Here is a 15,117-nt window from a genome sequence, read left to right as displayed (position 1 = left end):
GGGCGAGGCTGGCCCTGGGAGACGTCGCAGAGCAGGACGGTGACCGCGAAGGGGATGTCGGCCAGGCGGAGGCCCGTGTCCGCCGCCCGGAGGGCCTGCACCGAGGTGTCGGTGGTCTGGTCGGCCGTCATGAGCGCGAAGTCCACGCCGAGGTGGACCGCGTTCGCGCTGGCCCGAGAAAGACAGTCGGCCACAGCGTTGTCTTTGCCGGCGACGTGCCGGATGTCCGTGGTGAATTCCGACACGGCGGAGAGGTGGCGCTGCTGGCGGGCCGACCACGGCTCCGTGACTTTGGCCATTGCGTAGACCAACGGCTTGTGGTCGACGAAAGCCGTGAACGGGCGGCCCTCCAGGAGGTGTCGGAAATGGCGAACGGCCAGGAATAGACCGAGCAGCTCGTGGTCGAACGTGCTGTATTTTAACTCGTTCGGCCGGAGCTGCCGGCTGAAAAAAGCGAGTGGCTGCCAAACCCCGTCCACCCATTGTTCATGGACGGCGCTAACCGCGTAGTTGGAGGCGTCCGTAGTGAGGGCGATGGGCGCGTTGAGCACCGGGTGAGCCAGCAGCGTTGCGTCGGCGAGGGCCTGTTTTGCGCTCGCGAAGGCCGCGTCCATGGCCGCGGACCAAACGATGTCATGCTTGGCCGGCTTGCCCCGGAGGGCCTCGTAAAGGGGCCGCATGAGCTGAGCAGAGCGGGGCACAAATCGGTGATAAAAATTCACCATGCCGAGGAACTCTTGTATGGCCTTGATGGAACGGGGACGCGGGAACATGGTGATGGCCTCGACCTTGGTCGGCAGCGGCACGGCCCCGGTCTTGGTGATGCGGTGGCCCAAAAGGTCAACGGTCGTCGTGCCGAAGTGGCATTTGGCCGGGTTGACAATTAAGCCGTGCTCGCTGAGGCGACCGAACAGTGTTCAGAGGTGGAGGAGGTGCTCGGCGCGGGTCGTGCTGGCGACGAGGATGTCGTCCAGATAGACGAAAAGAAATGGCAGGTTGCGCAGCACGCCGTCCATTAAGCGCTGGAACGCCTGGGCCGCGTTCTTGAGGCCAAATGGCATCCTCAAAAATTCGAACAGGCCGAACGGCGTGATGACGGCCGTCTTCGGGACGTCGGCCGCCCGGACAGGTACCTGGTGGTATCCCCGTATCAGGTCAATTTTGGAAAATATGACCCGTCCCGCCAAACGGGCGGAAAAGTCCTGGATGTGCGGGATCGGGTACCTGTCGGGGGTGGTAGCGTCGTTGAGGCGGCGGTAGTCGCCACACGGGCGCCATCCGCCCCCCGGCTTTGGCACGATGTGCAGTGGTGAGGCCCACGCGCTATTGGAGCGCCGCACGATGCCGAGGTGCTCCAACGCGTCGAACTCGGCCTTTGCCATGGCGAGCTTGGCCGGGTCGAGGCGGCGGGCCCTGGCATAGACCGGCGGGCCCGTAGTGGGTATGTGGTGCTCGATCCCATGCCGCACTGCGACGGCCGAAAACGTCGGCCGTGTGAGGGCCGGGAATTCCGCGAGCAGGCGAGCGAACTCGTTCGCCATCGGGAGGGCGCACGCCAGTTCGGTCGGCGCGGAGCTGCTCATCGTGCACGCCAGGGAGCTGAAGGTCTCGGCGTTGACAAGGTGACAACGTTTGACGTCGACCAACAGCCCGTGCGTGCAGAGGAAGTCGGCGCCCAGCAAAGCCATGGGGACGCAGGCGGTCACAAAGGTCCACTGAAAGCGCTGGCTGCCGAAGCAGAGGGTGACGTTGCACGGGCCAAAAGTGCGTATGGCCGAGCCATTAGCAGCGACCAAAGAGGGGCCGCAAACGGCGTCCCGCCTGTCCTGCTCGGAGGCGGGTATGACGCTCAGTTGGGCGCCGGTGTCACAAAGGAAACGCTGCCTGGACGCTTTGCCCCGAATGAAAAGCAAGTTGCCTGAGTGGCCGGCGCTCATGGCTGGGAATGAACGCCGGCCCGGCCGTTTCCCGACTTGCCGAAAGTGCACGGGGGTCGGCACGTCCGAGCCTTGTGTCTGAACCTGGCGTGGTAAGAACACCACGCCTGGTCAGGTGGAGGCCCCGGCCGTCGTGTCGGAAGCGGTCGGTGTGGCGTGACCGCCGCCAGTTTCACCGGCGGTTCGGCCTCCAACCGCACAGGGCGCTCGGGCGTCGTGGGCGTCGCCTCGGACGGCGGCAGGCTCCAGGTAGCCGCGCCGATGTGTTGGCCCGCCGAGGAGATCTTATCGGCTTCCCTGGCGAGGGCGCGGGGATCGACGTGCCAGCCAGGGCGAGGCGTACCGGGTGAGGCAGCTGGCGAAGGAACAACTCGCGGAACAGAAAATCCGGAGAGTGCTCACCGAGCAACGAGAGCATATAGTCCATGCGCTCGGACGGGCGCGTGTCGCCGAGCTCGGGCAGGTCGAGCAGGCGCCGTGCGCGTGCCGCCGGTGAGAGGGTGAAAGCGTCGAGGAGGAGCGTCTTCAGCGCGTCATACTTGTCGGCAGCCGGCGGGTGCTCGAGGAGGCTCAGGGCGTGGGCCGCGGTGGCGGAACCGAGCGCTGCCACGACGTGGTGGAAGCGGGTGTCGTCCGCGGTGATGCCTCGCAGGGCGAACTGGGAGTCCGCCTGGGCGAACCAAACAGCCGCGTGAGCCTCCCAGAAGGTAGGCAGTTTAAGAGTCACTGCCGTGTCCATGTCGGTAGGTCACCATTGAAGGAGCGGCGCTCCAACGCGAGTCGAAAGAATTGACGCGACCAAAGACGGAATTCGTCCAAGTTGCTTTATTGAAACAAAACAGCTCAGGTATTCTCTCAAAAGCCCGTTTAACGGGCAGCAATATATATACACATTTATGTCGGGAAGTTTGCCCGGCAAAAGCTATACCGGGCATGCCCGGGTGTCAAGGGCGAGCCTTGGAAAGGCGAGTCTGGACCTGCCCGGGCGTGTTTGGCTGCGGCCTGGCAAGTCGAGGCTGGGCGTGCCCGGGCGCTCTGGACGAGCACTGGAAAGGCGAGAGCGGGCATGCCCGGACGCTCTGGGCGAGCCCTGGAAAGGCGATAGTGGGCATGCCCGGACTCTCTGGGCGAGCCCTGGAAAGGCGATAGCGGGCATGCCCGGGAAAGACGAGACCGGGCGTGCCCGGGAGGTTCGGGCGTGCCCGGGAACAGTGAGTCCGGGCATGCCCGGGAGAGGCGCGTCTGGTCGTGTTCTGGCCGGTGCAAGGCGATTGTGTGCATCCAGCGGTAACCGCTACAATATCGACAAAGTTCCAAAATGTACTTCATAAAGGGGGGCGGGGGAGGAGATGACAAATTTCGTCATATTTGCAGAGATTTATTATTTCATATGCAGCTTGTGGCACGGCTGTGCCGCTGATGCAATGCCCCCCCTCAGGCCCCCCGTTTCCAGCCATCTGGTACTCATTTTGCTGACCACAGATGGATGACAGGCTGAGTCAACCTACCTGGTGTTATTTAACGGCACGACATGGTCTCCCCTCAGGACCCCAAGATTTCAAGACAGTGTTATGTGTTACCTCCCCAAACTCCGGTTACGGTGCCCCTCAGAGTCTCGAGAGGGAACGCGGCAGAAAGATTTGTTATTTTGAGTGTTATAATAAACCATGGTAAAACCACACCAATGCAATTGTGTAGAACAAAATAAGTAATTGTATTAAGAACTCTCACATACACAATAATAACACTATTAAAATATATATAAATAACCACATTTAGAGGCCATTTTTCCCCGCAAAGCGGGGGTTGGCCTTTTTCGGGAACCGTGGTTGTTGTTGTTTTTTGGTCCCCTTTTTGAAGCGATGTTTTACGGCCGGATGCCCTTCCTGACGCCAACCATTTTTGCCGCCTTTAACGACAAACAGGGAATTACCAGTGAACTGGTACTCAATTAGCCGACCTCGGAAGGATGACAGGCTGAGTCAACCCCCCTGGCGTTAATTCAGCGATCGACCGGGATTCGAACCCAGGATCCTAGTCGATCGCTGAATTAACGCCAGGGGGGTTGACTTATTATTCATCGCTGAATAATAACACTATTAAAGAAAGTAAAATGAAAATATCACTTGCATCAAATGAACAATACATATGATGGTACCATCGTTCCCCCAATGCTCTCAAAGCAATAAACTCACGATACGCCAAACGTGGGTGGATTGTAACATTCCCCAAAGTCCGTGCATGAATTCCCACGCGGGGGTGAAGGTGGAAGTCGTGCAGAACGACAAGAACATGCAGTTATCAGCACGGCTGCGAACGAGGAGTTACGAGGTTTGAGGTCGATGTGGGAATTGAGCCGTTATGAACCAAAGGCGCTCCACACGATGAGGTCGATATGGAAATTCCAACGACAAACATTGGCAGACCGTCACCAGGCAGACGGTCTCCTCGAGGGAAAATGACGGATTGGCCTGTAATGGAGGCGCTTTCTCCTTCCAACAATAGCTCACACTTGGTGATAAAACCTGAGACGCAGGTTTAATTGCAATCGCAATATGTGACGATGTCGCGGGCAATCTCTTTCCCGGGAAGCCTCAACTCATTTGCGACCAATATCAAACAAGTCCGCTCGCAGCCTCGATGCGACTCACAGATGTCTCCTCTCCCTGCCGATCCCTTCCTCCCTCCTCTTCCGGTTTCTTTGCTGCGTTTTCTTTTTTCCTTCACAGACATTTATTTTTACCTTTTACCAAAGTCATCTCCATTTCACACAAAAATCTTAACCACAATATTACCTGAAACTAAAAATCCCACAAGTACATAACAACAAAGGCGGAAGTGACGAATTCGTAACAACAGCCACATTAACCGTTACACCAACACCAGGCTTATTTGCAGAGATAATGAATGGATAGTCCCAAAAGCTGAGCAGGTAATGATCTTATACTTAGGTCAATACATACAGGACATTTAAAGGAAAGGTAAAATACGAACCTCCTACCCATATACCAAGGTTGTAATTAATTATTGAACTTGTGTTGGCAATTGCATCGATTCAGCCTCCCACCTTTGAAAAGGTGATGTTGGTTCAACGTTGTAACAGTGGTTGCAATGGTCGTCAACAACGTTAAATCAACGACAACTTGCCATCTGGTTAAGGTCTTGAAGACAACATTTTGTCTCTTTTAAAATAACTAGGGCATGCCCGTACTATATATATATCTAAAATTATATCCCCCCCCCTATTTACATGAAATGGTTTGGTCCAAAGCGAACGGCTTGCGAGTGGTGACAATCCCCCCCCTCTATTTACATGCAATGGTTTGGTCCAAAGCGAACGGCTTCCGGAGTTTGGTAAAGCAATCGCCATCGCGTGCACAAACGCGCAGGAAAGCGAATGAATCGCAAATTCGTTTTTATTAGTGATACGAATTGAATTGGGAGAAATTGGGAGATGAATGAATTGGGAGAAATAATGCGCATAAGAAATCGAATTACGTACCGTAATGGCGGTCAGCTCGTAACGCGCTCAGCTCCGCTCGTCTCACATCGGCCACGCCTACGCAACAAAGCGTTCTGTGATTGGATGCCGGAAAGCGTGCTGCCGGACAGTCGTCACTGTCCGGAAGTTCGCAAATCGCAGTTAGGATGAATCGTTTTAATTTAATCGCAGTTTGAATTCGTTTTAAAACATAGTTTAACGGCAACATAGTTTTCCAACGTGAAATAAATGAATACGCTGTCAAATGTGCCGTCCGAGGCAGAGCCTGATCGCCACGTTCGGCACACGTGATAGCTCGCTGCTCTCTGATTGGTTGAAGCGTTTTTTGGACATATCTCGGTAAGTAATTGTCCGATTAATATGAAACCTTGAAAAGGCACATCCTCGGGTCCCCAGCAATATACCTGGCAAGTTTCAAGTATATCGGACCCGTGGTTGTCGAGAAACAGCGGTCACAGACACACAGACACACAGACACACAGACACACAGACACACAGACACACAGACACACAGACAGACACACAGAGATTGCTGGAATTATAGATAGATAATAATTACATATAGCAACACTGAGAATGCACCATTAAATACACAAACATATGAGCAGGTATAAGGGAAAGTTTTGTTTCGTGTCTCCATTTATTGCCCACAGGTGATCGGCTCAATTTGCATGGAAAAACATTGTGGAGCTCAGGTTGACTGTGCAGGAAAAAAAAGTTGTTTCGTGGTTCATTAACACAGCCGGTTGTGACAGTACAAAGGAGGTTCATGAAAGTGTTCAATACCCCCATGGGCCCCAAACTGCAAGTGCATTCATCAGAATTTGTTCTGCATTTTCAGAACACAAGCAAACAGGGATATAAAGGGTCCTTCTTTTTTTGGAATGGTTACATCCATGGGAATGGCTACTTGGAAATGCTACAGACATTATTTTGTGGAATTGTGTCGTCAACATTTTCTGATGAGGCATCGATGGTTTCAGCAGGATTGGACGTGCCCACAGACCGGGGATAATATCTTAGATTACCTCCCCAGATAACACAACAACGTTGGCCAAACATTGTTGTGTTACCTGGGTCCATTCCTGACTCGGTGGCAGACTCTTCTCAAACCGGTGGACCCACAATCCAGGTGGGAATTTGCTCATGGTGCCGGTGATAGCTCGACTACTCTTCGCGAAGGACACCGTGGGATCTTCAACGACCACCAACTGATGCTGGCAGACGGGACACCCATCCCAAGGACAGCAGACATATTGATGAATCACCAGGATGACAGTTTACAATCTAGAACGGCACTCAGTAGAGAGCAAGTACCTCCACCAAGCTGAACAGTTTACATTTTGTATCCCACTGATAGGCCGGATCTGGATTCGGACCCGTACCAAAATCAAATCACCTTGTTCATGTCACCTAACCAACTCATCTACAAAGTTTTGTCATAATCCATCCACAACTTTTTCAAATATCCTGTTATTTATCGTTATTGGCCCAATCACTCAATGGTGAAGAATCACTTAGAAGATATTTACACAATTTTCATATCCGAATCCATATTCAGATCTTCACCAAAATCGAATCTATTTGTCCTTGTCGCACTCCCATTCAGTCCACTAAGTTTCGGCCAAATCCGTCCACAACTTTGAGATATCCTGCTACCGATCGGTTTTTTGCCCTATCTCTCGATGGTAAAGAATCACTTTAAAATTCTCGGATCCGGATCCGGAACTTCACCAAAATTGAATCAATTCTTCCTTGTCGCATATTCAATCAACCTCTCCACCAAATTTTGTCCGAATCTGTCCACAACTTTTTGATATATCTAATTCACAAACAGACAAACAAACATACAAAGAAACAGACAAACAAACATACAAAGAAACAGACGAACAAGCAGACAGGGGTGTAAACATAACCTACATCCACCTTCGGTTTTTAACACCTGGAACGAAGTGCAGGGGAGCTTATGCGATGGCGCGTCGTCCGTCAGTCCGTCCGTCCATCAATCCATCAGTCAGTCCGTCCTTCAATCTGTCAGTCCGTCCGTCACTTCGCCCGTCCGTCTATCAGTCTGTCCGTCAATCCGTCCATCCGTCAATCCATCTGTCAGTCCGTCCGTCAATTCGTCCTTCCGTCCGTCAGTCCATCCATCAATCCGTCCGTCCGTCAGTCCGTCCGTAAACCTCTTCTCCGAAACCGCTGATGGGATTGCGACCAAATTTGGCACAAATGATATTTGTTGTGTTGTGACTAAAATTTGTTCACGGGCATTTAAAAAAATCGGGGTATAATGGGGTTTACCAGGGTCAAAGTGGATCCAGGTTTGACCCCCCAAAATAGGAATTTGCTTTTTTCTCTGAAACTACACACACACAATTTTGAAGAAACTTCACCACAACCGTCACGACCCATGGTGTACCGAAGTTTGTTCAAGGCATTGGAAAAATTGGTGTCTGAGGAGGTACACAGGGGGGTGTTGCCCCCCAAATAGGTATTTGTTTGTTTGTTTGTTTGTTTGTTTGAAGTCTTATGATTATGTTGGTATGATTCTACATGCTGCCCTGTCTTCTAGCAACCATTAAAATTGGATTAAAATACCCTCAGTCAGTGCAGTATACTGTTTATTCTACCAGGTGAGCGCCAGGGTTATTGCCCCGATGTTTCATATTCAAGCTCGAGAGCTCAGAGGTGAGTGTTCGTACCTCTCGGCTATCCTTCCCGCCCAACGACTTGCACTGTACAAGTCACCAGACGTGAAACACAGACGGTTTCCATTGACAAACCCCAAGCTATTCCATCGAGCTGTATATTGTTTCCATACAAGTGCGCAGAACATTGGAGAAAAAGTGAAACTTTTCTCAATTGAGCAATAACTTTCATGGACCGGTGTGGCATTCCGCTCTCAGCAGGTAGCTCATGATTCTGGCAATCCCAAGTTCAAATACCATGAATGCGTGACATAGGTCTGCCACAGTCCACGGGACGCAGAAAACCAAATGCATCACCTTTTTGGTTTGCTTCAATCCGAGTGTATCAGAAGCCACTCAGATCTGAGGGCACCCAGTCTACAACTTAGATCTGAGGGCACCCAGTCTTTAACTTAGATCTGAGGGCACCCAGTCTTTAACTTAGATCTGAGGGCACCCAGTCTACAACTTAGATCTGAGGGCACCCAGTCTTTAACTTAGATCTGAGGGCACCCAGTCTACAACTCAGATCTGAGGGCAACCAGTCTACAACTTAGATCTGAGGGCACCCAGTCTTTAACTTAGATCTGAGGGCACCCAGTCTACAATTTAGATCTGAGGGCACCCAGTCTTTAACTTAGATCTGAGGGCAGCCAGTCTACAACTTAGATCTGAGGGCACCCAGTCTACAACTTAGATCTGAGGGTACCCAGTCTACAACTCAGATCTGAGAGCACCCTGTCTACAACTCAGATCAGAGGGCACCCTGTCTACAACTCAGATCAGAGGGCACCCTGTCTACAACTTAGATCTGAGGGCACCCAGTCTTTAACTTAGATCTGAGAACACCCAGTCTACAATTTAGATCTGAGGGCACCCAGTCTTTAACTTAGATCTGAGGGCAGCCAGGCTACAACTTAGATCTGAGGGTACCCAGTCTACAACTCAGATCTGAGAGCACCCTGTCTACAACTCAGATCAGAGGGCACCCTGTCTACAACTCATATATGAGGGCAACCAGTCTACAACTTAGATCTGAGGGTACCCAGTCTACAACTCAGATCTGAGGGCACCCATTCTACAACTCAGATCTGAGGGCACCCTGTCTACAACTCAGATCTGAGGGCACCCATTCTACAACTCAGATCTGAGGGCACCCATTCTACAACTCAGATCTGAGGGCACCCATTCTACAACTCAGATCTGAGGGCACCCTGTCTACAACTCAGATCTGAGGGCACCCATTCTACAACTCAGATCTGAGGGCACCCATTCTACAACTCAGATCTGAGGGCACCTGGTCTATGTTAAATAAACTTATTGATTGAGCCTCGTCCAAGTAAATCTCACAGAAAATTTGAAAAGTAAATCTTGCAGAGAATAATTAGAAAAATAAATAAAGATGAAATGACCATCATTTGTGGAATTGCCCAAATCAAAGGAAGTATAACAGGAAGAAAAACTCAAACTTCGTGCTAAGTACACAAATGATCAGAGGAGCTCTCGCAGTGTCGAGTCGCGTGGGATGGTTTAGGCCATGGTAATATTTTTATTCGTGGGTTTACACAGTACACCACCGAAGAAACACTCAGGGTTAATATTTTCCTATAGTCTGGGCACTAAGTGAGCGTGAAATTGACCGAGTAACAGGAGGATCAAAGCAGAATGTGAAAAGGTGTGTGTGTGTCCGAAGAAGACCACATGAAACTTGCGAACTACCTGGTCAATTCGTTTATAGTGCATGAGCTCTTGCCAAAACAGTGTGGTGGTTGTGGTGGTGGTTTGTGGGCAGCCCGTGGCTGTGCTGATGATGCAGTGCCCCCATTACCAGTCAGCCGGGACTCATTTTGCCCACCTCGGAAGGATGACAGGCTGAGTTAATCCACCTGGTGTGAATTCAACGGCCGGCTCAGGACCCTAAGATCTCAAGCCACCCACCTTAACCGCTAAGCCAACACCACGCGTATCGAAACGTCAACCACACAATACCACTAGCAGTTGCGAGCCGCCGCGTTCCAGGCAGGAATTTGAGATTTGTTTAGAGTGCCGGCGATAACTCGCCTACTCTTCCCGAAAGACACCGTGGGATCCTCGGCGTTCACCAAAGAATGCCAACAGTCTGGGTACCCGGTTTAACGTCCATCCGACTCACACACACACACACACGCACGCACATCGATGCCTCGCCCAACCTGCGAAACACCAGGGTGGCAGTTTATAGCCAGGTCGAGATTCGAACCCAGGTGCGGCGAGCGATGTCAAGGAAAAGCAAATGCATCTTATTCCACTTTCTTTGTTTTATTTCAATTTCCAAAAACTTCTGTACATCAAAGCGCGAGAACACATTCATGCGATATCAGCCGACGACCAATCAAAGCGAATGACAATTGCATGACAGTTACAGGCAACTGAGCACGCGCGACGCCAGCGGAGTCACCGTGCAGCGCGCGCTTCGCAGAGGTGGGGGTGACGTCATAAGGGGGTCCGGGGAAGGGGGGGGGCTGGAGGGGACAGGTTGCTTTTCTTGTTTTGTGTACAAAAATAGACTAGTTTTGTCTTAGCCGGTTCCTGGCTGCTATGTACATGTGCCAAAATACTTTCACAACACCGTTCTGTAAGCTCGACGATATGTAATCATGAAGCATCAAAACACGAGCTTAAAAAATAGATATTTATGCCAACTGTACCGCACAAAGTACAAATCACAAGTCCGCAGCACCATCACTCACGTACCGTAGCAACGTTCGCGTCGCAAACTCGACAAAAGAAAAAAGAGAGAAGTGAAACTTTGGGAAATGCGTCCGCTTCAGGCGGATGTGCGCACGGAAGGACACTTCACAGTGAGAATGAATTCGATTTTCAAACTTTGTTTCGCCACTTCGAAAACATTATAACAGTCGTTCGTTTTGTTACCTCCTCGCGGTTCGTCCCGCGCCTCCTTCCTCCATATGCAACAAAACTTTGTTCCGTTGTCTCGTTTGTTCTTTTATTTATTTATTTGTTTTTCTGATCCCTTTTGCTTTAACGACCCGATGTTCGAAACTTCAAACAGCACCACGGCAGGGGGTGGGGGGGGGGGGGGTGGTGCTGGTGGTGGTGGAGATAGATGGAAAGTTTTATCAGCCGTGCAAGGACTACAGGAGGAAGTTATGGGAGGAATGGGAGGGTCCAAAACAAGCAGGGAGCGCCAAGCGCATGCGCAACGAAACGCGCATTCTTTACTCTTATTATTATTATTAGTTATTTTTTTCTCTAAATTTAAAACTTTCTCAGCACGTTCTGACAGGCACGCCGGGCACGTTGGCCAAGGTGGTCGAGGTCTCCATGTCGTGCACGCTCTCTTGGGCGTTCCCCGGGGCGGGGGCTCTCACTCCTCGCCCGCCCGCGGAGCCCGATCGTTGCTGTTGCTTGAAGTGGACCCGGGCGTGGCGCTTGCGCTCGTCGGAGCGGGCGAAGCGACGTCCGCACACGTCGCACGCGAAGGGTTTCTCTCCCGTGTGCGTGCGCACGTGCGTCGTCAGGTGGTCCGAGCGGCTGAAAGCACGCATGCAGATCCTGCACGCGAAAGGTCGCTGCCCGGTGTGGATGCGCAGGTGGCGCGTCAACTCGTCCGAGCGGGAAAAGCGTCGGTCGCAGCCCTCGGCGGGGCACGGATAGGGCCGTTCGTGCGGGGGGGTCTTGCATGGCCGTGCTGGAGGGTACTTGCGCTTGGGACAACCCGGGCGCAATATTAGCGCGCCTTCCATGAGCGCAGGTGCTGCCGTGGACGTGAGGGACGGTGCTGGTTGGGGCACGCTGTTGGCAGGTAATGTTGCCGTGGAGATCAGCACTGGACCGGTTGACTGGTCTTGTTGTGGCTGCTGTGGCTGAGGTTGTTGTTGTTGTTGTTGCTGTGCTTGAGACTGCTGCGTGGGCATCTGTGAAGGAACATACGGTGAGAGGGGCTTGTACGTGGCGACCGTGGTCTTGTTGCTGTCCGTGAATGCTTTTATGGCCGACAGCGGGGTCAAGGTGAGTCCACCGGCCGTGGTCACCGGACCTTTGCAGGGATCGAACGACGCAGGTACGCACACGGACTCGAACAGAGCATAGTCGGTGACCAGCGGGGGAGCGTCCACAACACCATCGGTCGCCACCTTCGCCTCCGGGAAGTCGGAGAGGCCCGTGAAGCTAGCCGTCGTGCTTCCGCCGCTTGTGGCAGGGCTGCTGTAGTATGGCGGTGGTGGAAAAATGTCTCCGTAAGCCACGGTGCCCGCACTGCTGGCATACAGGTCCGCATCGCTCGGGGCCACGGGCGACCCCACTTGGTTGCACCCCATGGAGGACTGAGCGGGCGATGCACAGGGCGTGGGACTGCCCGCTTGCGCTACCTGCAGCGAAGGCGACACCTGCGAGAGGTGCAACTGCGCTTGCTGCAGCTGCGATTGCATTTGCTGTTGCTGTTGCTGTTGCTCCTGTTGCTGATGTTGCTGCATTGTTGTACCGAGTTGAGGTTGCGGTGACATCTGCTGGAGCTGCACTTGCGGAGATGGCTGTTGCACCTGCTGCTGTTGTAGCTGATGCTGAAGCAGCTGGAACAGCGACTCGGGCCAGTTCGGTTCAAACGCGAACTTTCCCGTGTACGTGAACGTGGATCCGGGAAGCGAAGGGGACATGCTGGCCGCTAGCAACGCCTCGGTCTTCGGATTGATGGTGATGTCGATGATGGCATCTGCAAGGAAACGCGGGCGACATTAGCACCTCATCAGACGCAATGTTTCATATAATGATGCACGAATGCACATTCGTGGGAAGCTGGCATCATTCCAGCTCCCGCTCCATCTAAACACTTGTCGCATCTCCCCACTCGGGGCGCACAGGCGGTGAACATCCCTCACGCATATTAATAATATTCAGGGCGCATGCGTTTTGCACAAGAGCATCATTGCAATGAAACACAGAGTTACAGCGACATCCATCGCGAGCAGCACCTGCAACATGAGCGCGAGGGGAACGCAGGTAGACGCGATGCGTGTCTCGCGCGAGCGGCTGCATCGTTGCCCGAAGCTCCCCCTCCCACCCTCCGTTCCCCCACCTGTACACGGATTTCTCACCTGCACTGAAAGCATCCATCGGAAAGATGTCCTGGCCGACCACCGCGGACGGAGATCCTGGCAGGTCGTCCATCAGCTCAGGTAGCGCGCACGCCAAGCTCGGCAATGACACCGGCACCCGCTCGGCCTCGGCGGCAGACATGGGGGACGCGTTCAGCAGCTTGTAGTGACGATCGGGGAGCACACTGGACCCGCGCCTTTAACTCGTCCCCGTCCCCTCCTCCCCCGTTCGATCACTTTTGCACCCGTTCCGGGTTCGCGCGCTTTTTGCCCCTGGAGGCTGGAAGACCAGGGGCGCGCGCTCTTCCCTCCTCCCCCCACCCTGCCCCCCACCGGCCTCGTGTGCTTGTGCCGCCGTCTCCTCCACTCCTCCCTCCTAACCCTCGCCGCCGGGCTCCTTCCCAACGTCACGAGAGCTCAATGAGGACTTCCTGGAGAGGAGAGCCTGTGCACGCCGCGGGACGTCACGTGCGCTCCCGAGTACGCGGACCGTCCGTCCGGCCGGTGCACGGAGGGACACGCGCACAGCACGCGCCGCGCGTGCGTGATGGACCGAGTGCAGTGAGCGCCAGAATCGAGCAAGGCTCGCTCAGGTTGTATCGTTCCGTGAGCAATAATCTATCACGACCACGGGTGCTGACGACAGGTCTTTCCCGCCACGACCCGATATTAGGATACTCAACGGCCGCACAAAATTTTCTGAATGAATCGGTGAACAACGGTAACCGTCGCCTGATATATATATATAACGGCGGGGTTAAGGGCGGGATCTGAAGAGGCGTGGCCGTTGTGACGTACATGCTCATACATGGCGAAAGCCTTGCGGAAACCCTCCCCGTGTGCAAACGTGACGTCGCAGGAAAAATGGACCGAACCATTTTACGCAGGAACAAGGGGGGAGCACCGTAATACTGAGTGGCTCGACCAAACAACAATAGTGGAACTTCAGGATTCCCGCCGTCAATTTATATAAAGGATTTTGTAAAATGCGTTCTTACAAATGTGGTCGCAAACGAGGAGCGTTATTATGCGTCAATTATTACCTGCTCACTTAAGTTCACCCCTCACAGACGCGACGATATTTGTCAAGCACCAGCACGGATGTTAAATATCCATATATGGGTAGCATCCGGTCATACGTCACGGTCCTCCCTCCCGGTCCTTTTTAGGCACCATTTTCCGGATACCCCGGCCAGGTTTCGGACCCGAGAGAGAAGGGAGGCAGAGGGGAGGGAGGAGGGATGTTTCTCGAGGCGAGAGGAGGGGTGCTCTGGGTGGAGGCGGAAATTCCCATACAAGGATCCCACGTCCGCTACGTCACGTGTGACAGGCACGAAGCCCGAAGAGAGCCAGGAATATCTGCGTCTACGTTCCGGACTGCAAATAGCTCCGTAGGCCATGTCTGCGGGAGAGCGTCGTGTTTACGGCTCGCCGTGTCCACCAGCGTGCTCTGGCGTCTCGTTACGTAAAGTCCGAGCAAACTCGAGCTCCGAAACTGCTTATCCCGAACCGTGCTGTGGAAGCGTGCCCGAACCATGCCGGGAAAGCGTGCCATAACCGAACAGTGGAAACGAGCCCGAACCGTGCTGTGGAAGCGAGCCCGAACCGTGCTGTGGAAGCGAGCCCGAACCGTGCTGTGGAAGCGTGCCCGAACCGTGCCGGGAAAGCGTGCCATAACCGAACAGTGGAAACGAGCCCGAACCGTGCTGTGGAAGCGAGCCCGAACCGTGCTGTGGAAGCGAGCCCGAACCGTGCTGTGGAAGCGAGCCCGAACCGTGCCGGGAAAGCGTGCCATAACCGTGCAGTGGAAACGAGCCCGAACCGTGCCGTGGAAACAAGTCCGAACCGTGCAGTGGAAACGAGCCCGAACCGTGCTGTGGAAACCAGCCTGAACCGTG

At 53.5% G+C, this 15,117-nt stretch overlaps 1 protein-coding gene across 1 annotated transcript; it reads right to left on the bottom strand.

The window, feature by feature from the left end:
• Window positions 1-10,403: 10,403 nt before the first annotated feature.
• LOC137420688 (uncharacterized) lies at window positions 10,404-13,936 on the bottom strand. Its single transcript, XM_068105964.2, has 2 exons — window positions 13,220-13,936; window positions 10,404-12,837 (listed from the first exon to the last, which is right to left on the bottom strand). Exons 1-2 carry the CDS (start codon window positions 13,359-13,361, stop codon window positions 11,396-11,398), a joined length of 1,584 nt encoding a protein of 527 aa, XP_067962065.1. The 5' UTR covers window positions 13,362-13,936; the 3' UTR covers window positions 10,404-11,395.
• Window positions 13,937-15,117: the final 1,181 nt, after the last annotated feature.

The sequence above is a fragment of the Myxine glutinosa genome, chromosome 2 (assembly GCF_964187855.1).
Source record: "Myxine glutinosa chromosome 2, kmMyxGlut1.1, whole genome shotgun sequence".
Classification (NCBI taxonomy): Eukaryota; Metazoa; Chordata; class Myxini; order Myxiniformes; family Myxinidae; genus Myxine; species Myxine glutinosa.
The sequence above is the reverse complement of the archived record's forward strand: the minus strand, read 5'-3'. Positions and strand labels throughout refer to the sequence as shown.

Excerpts from the sequence above, each read along its gene's own strand:
- LOC137420688 (XM_068105964.2), bottom strand. The coding sequence starts at position 13,361 with ATGTCTGCCGCCGAGGCCGAGCGGGTGCCGGTGTCATTGCCGAGCTTG. Across the intron at positions 12,838-13,219 it reads GATGGATGCTTTCAGTGCAG|ATGCCATCATCGACATCACC; the intron begins GTGAGAAATCCG and ends GTTTCCTTGCAG.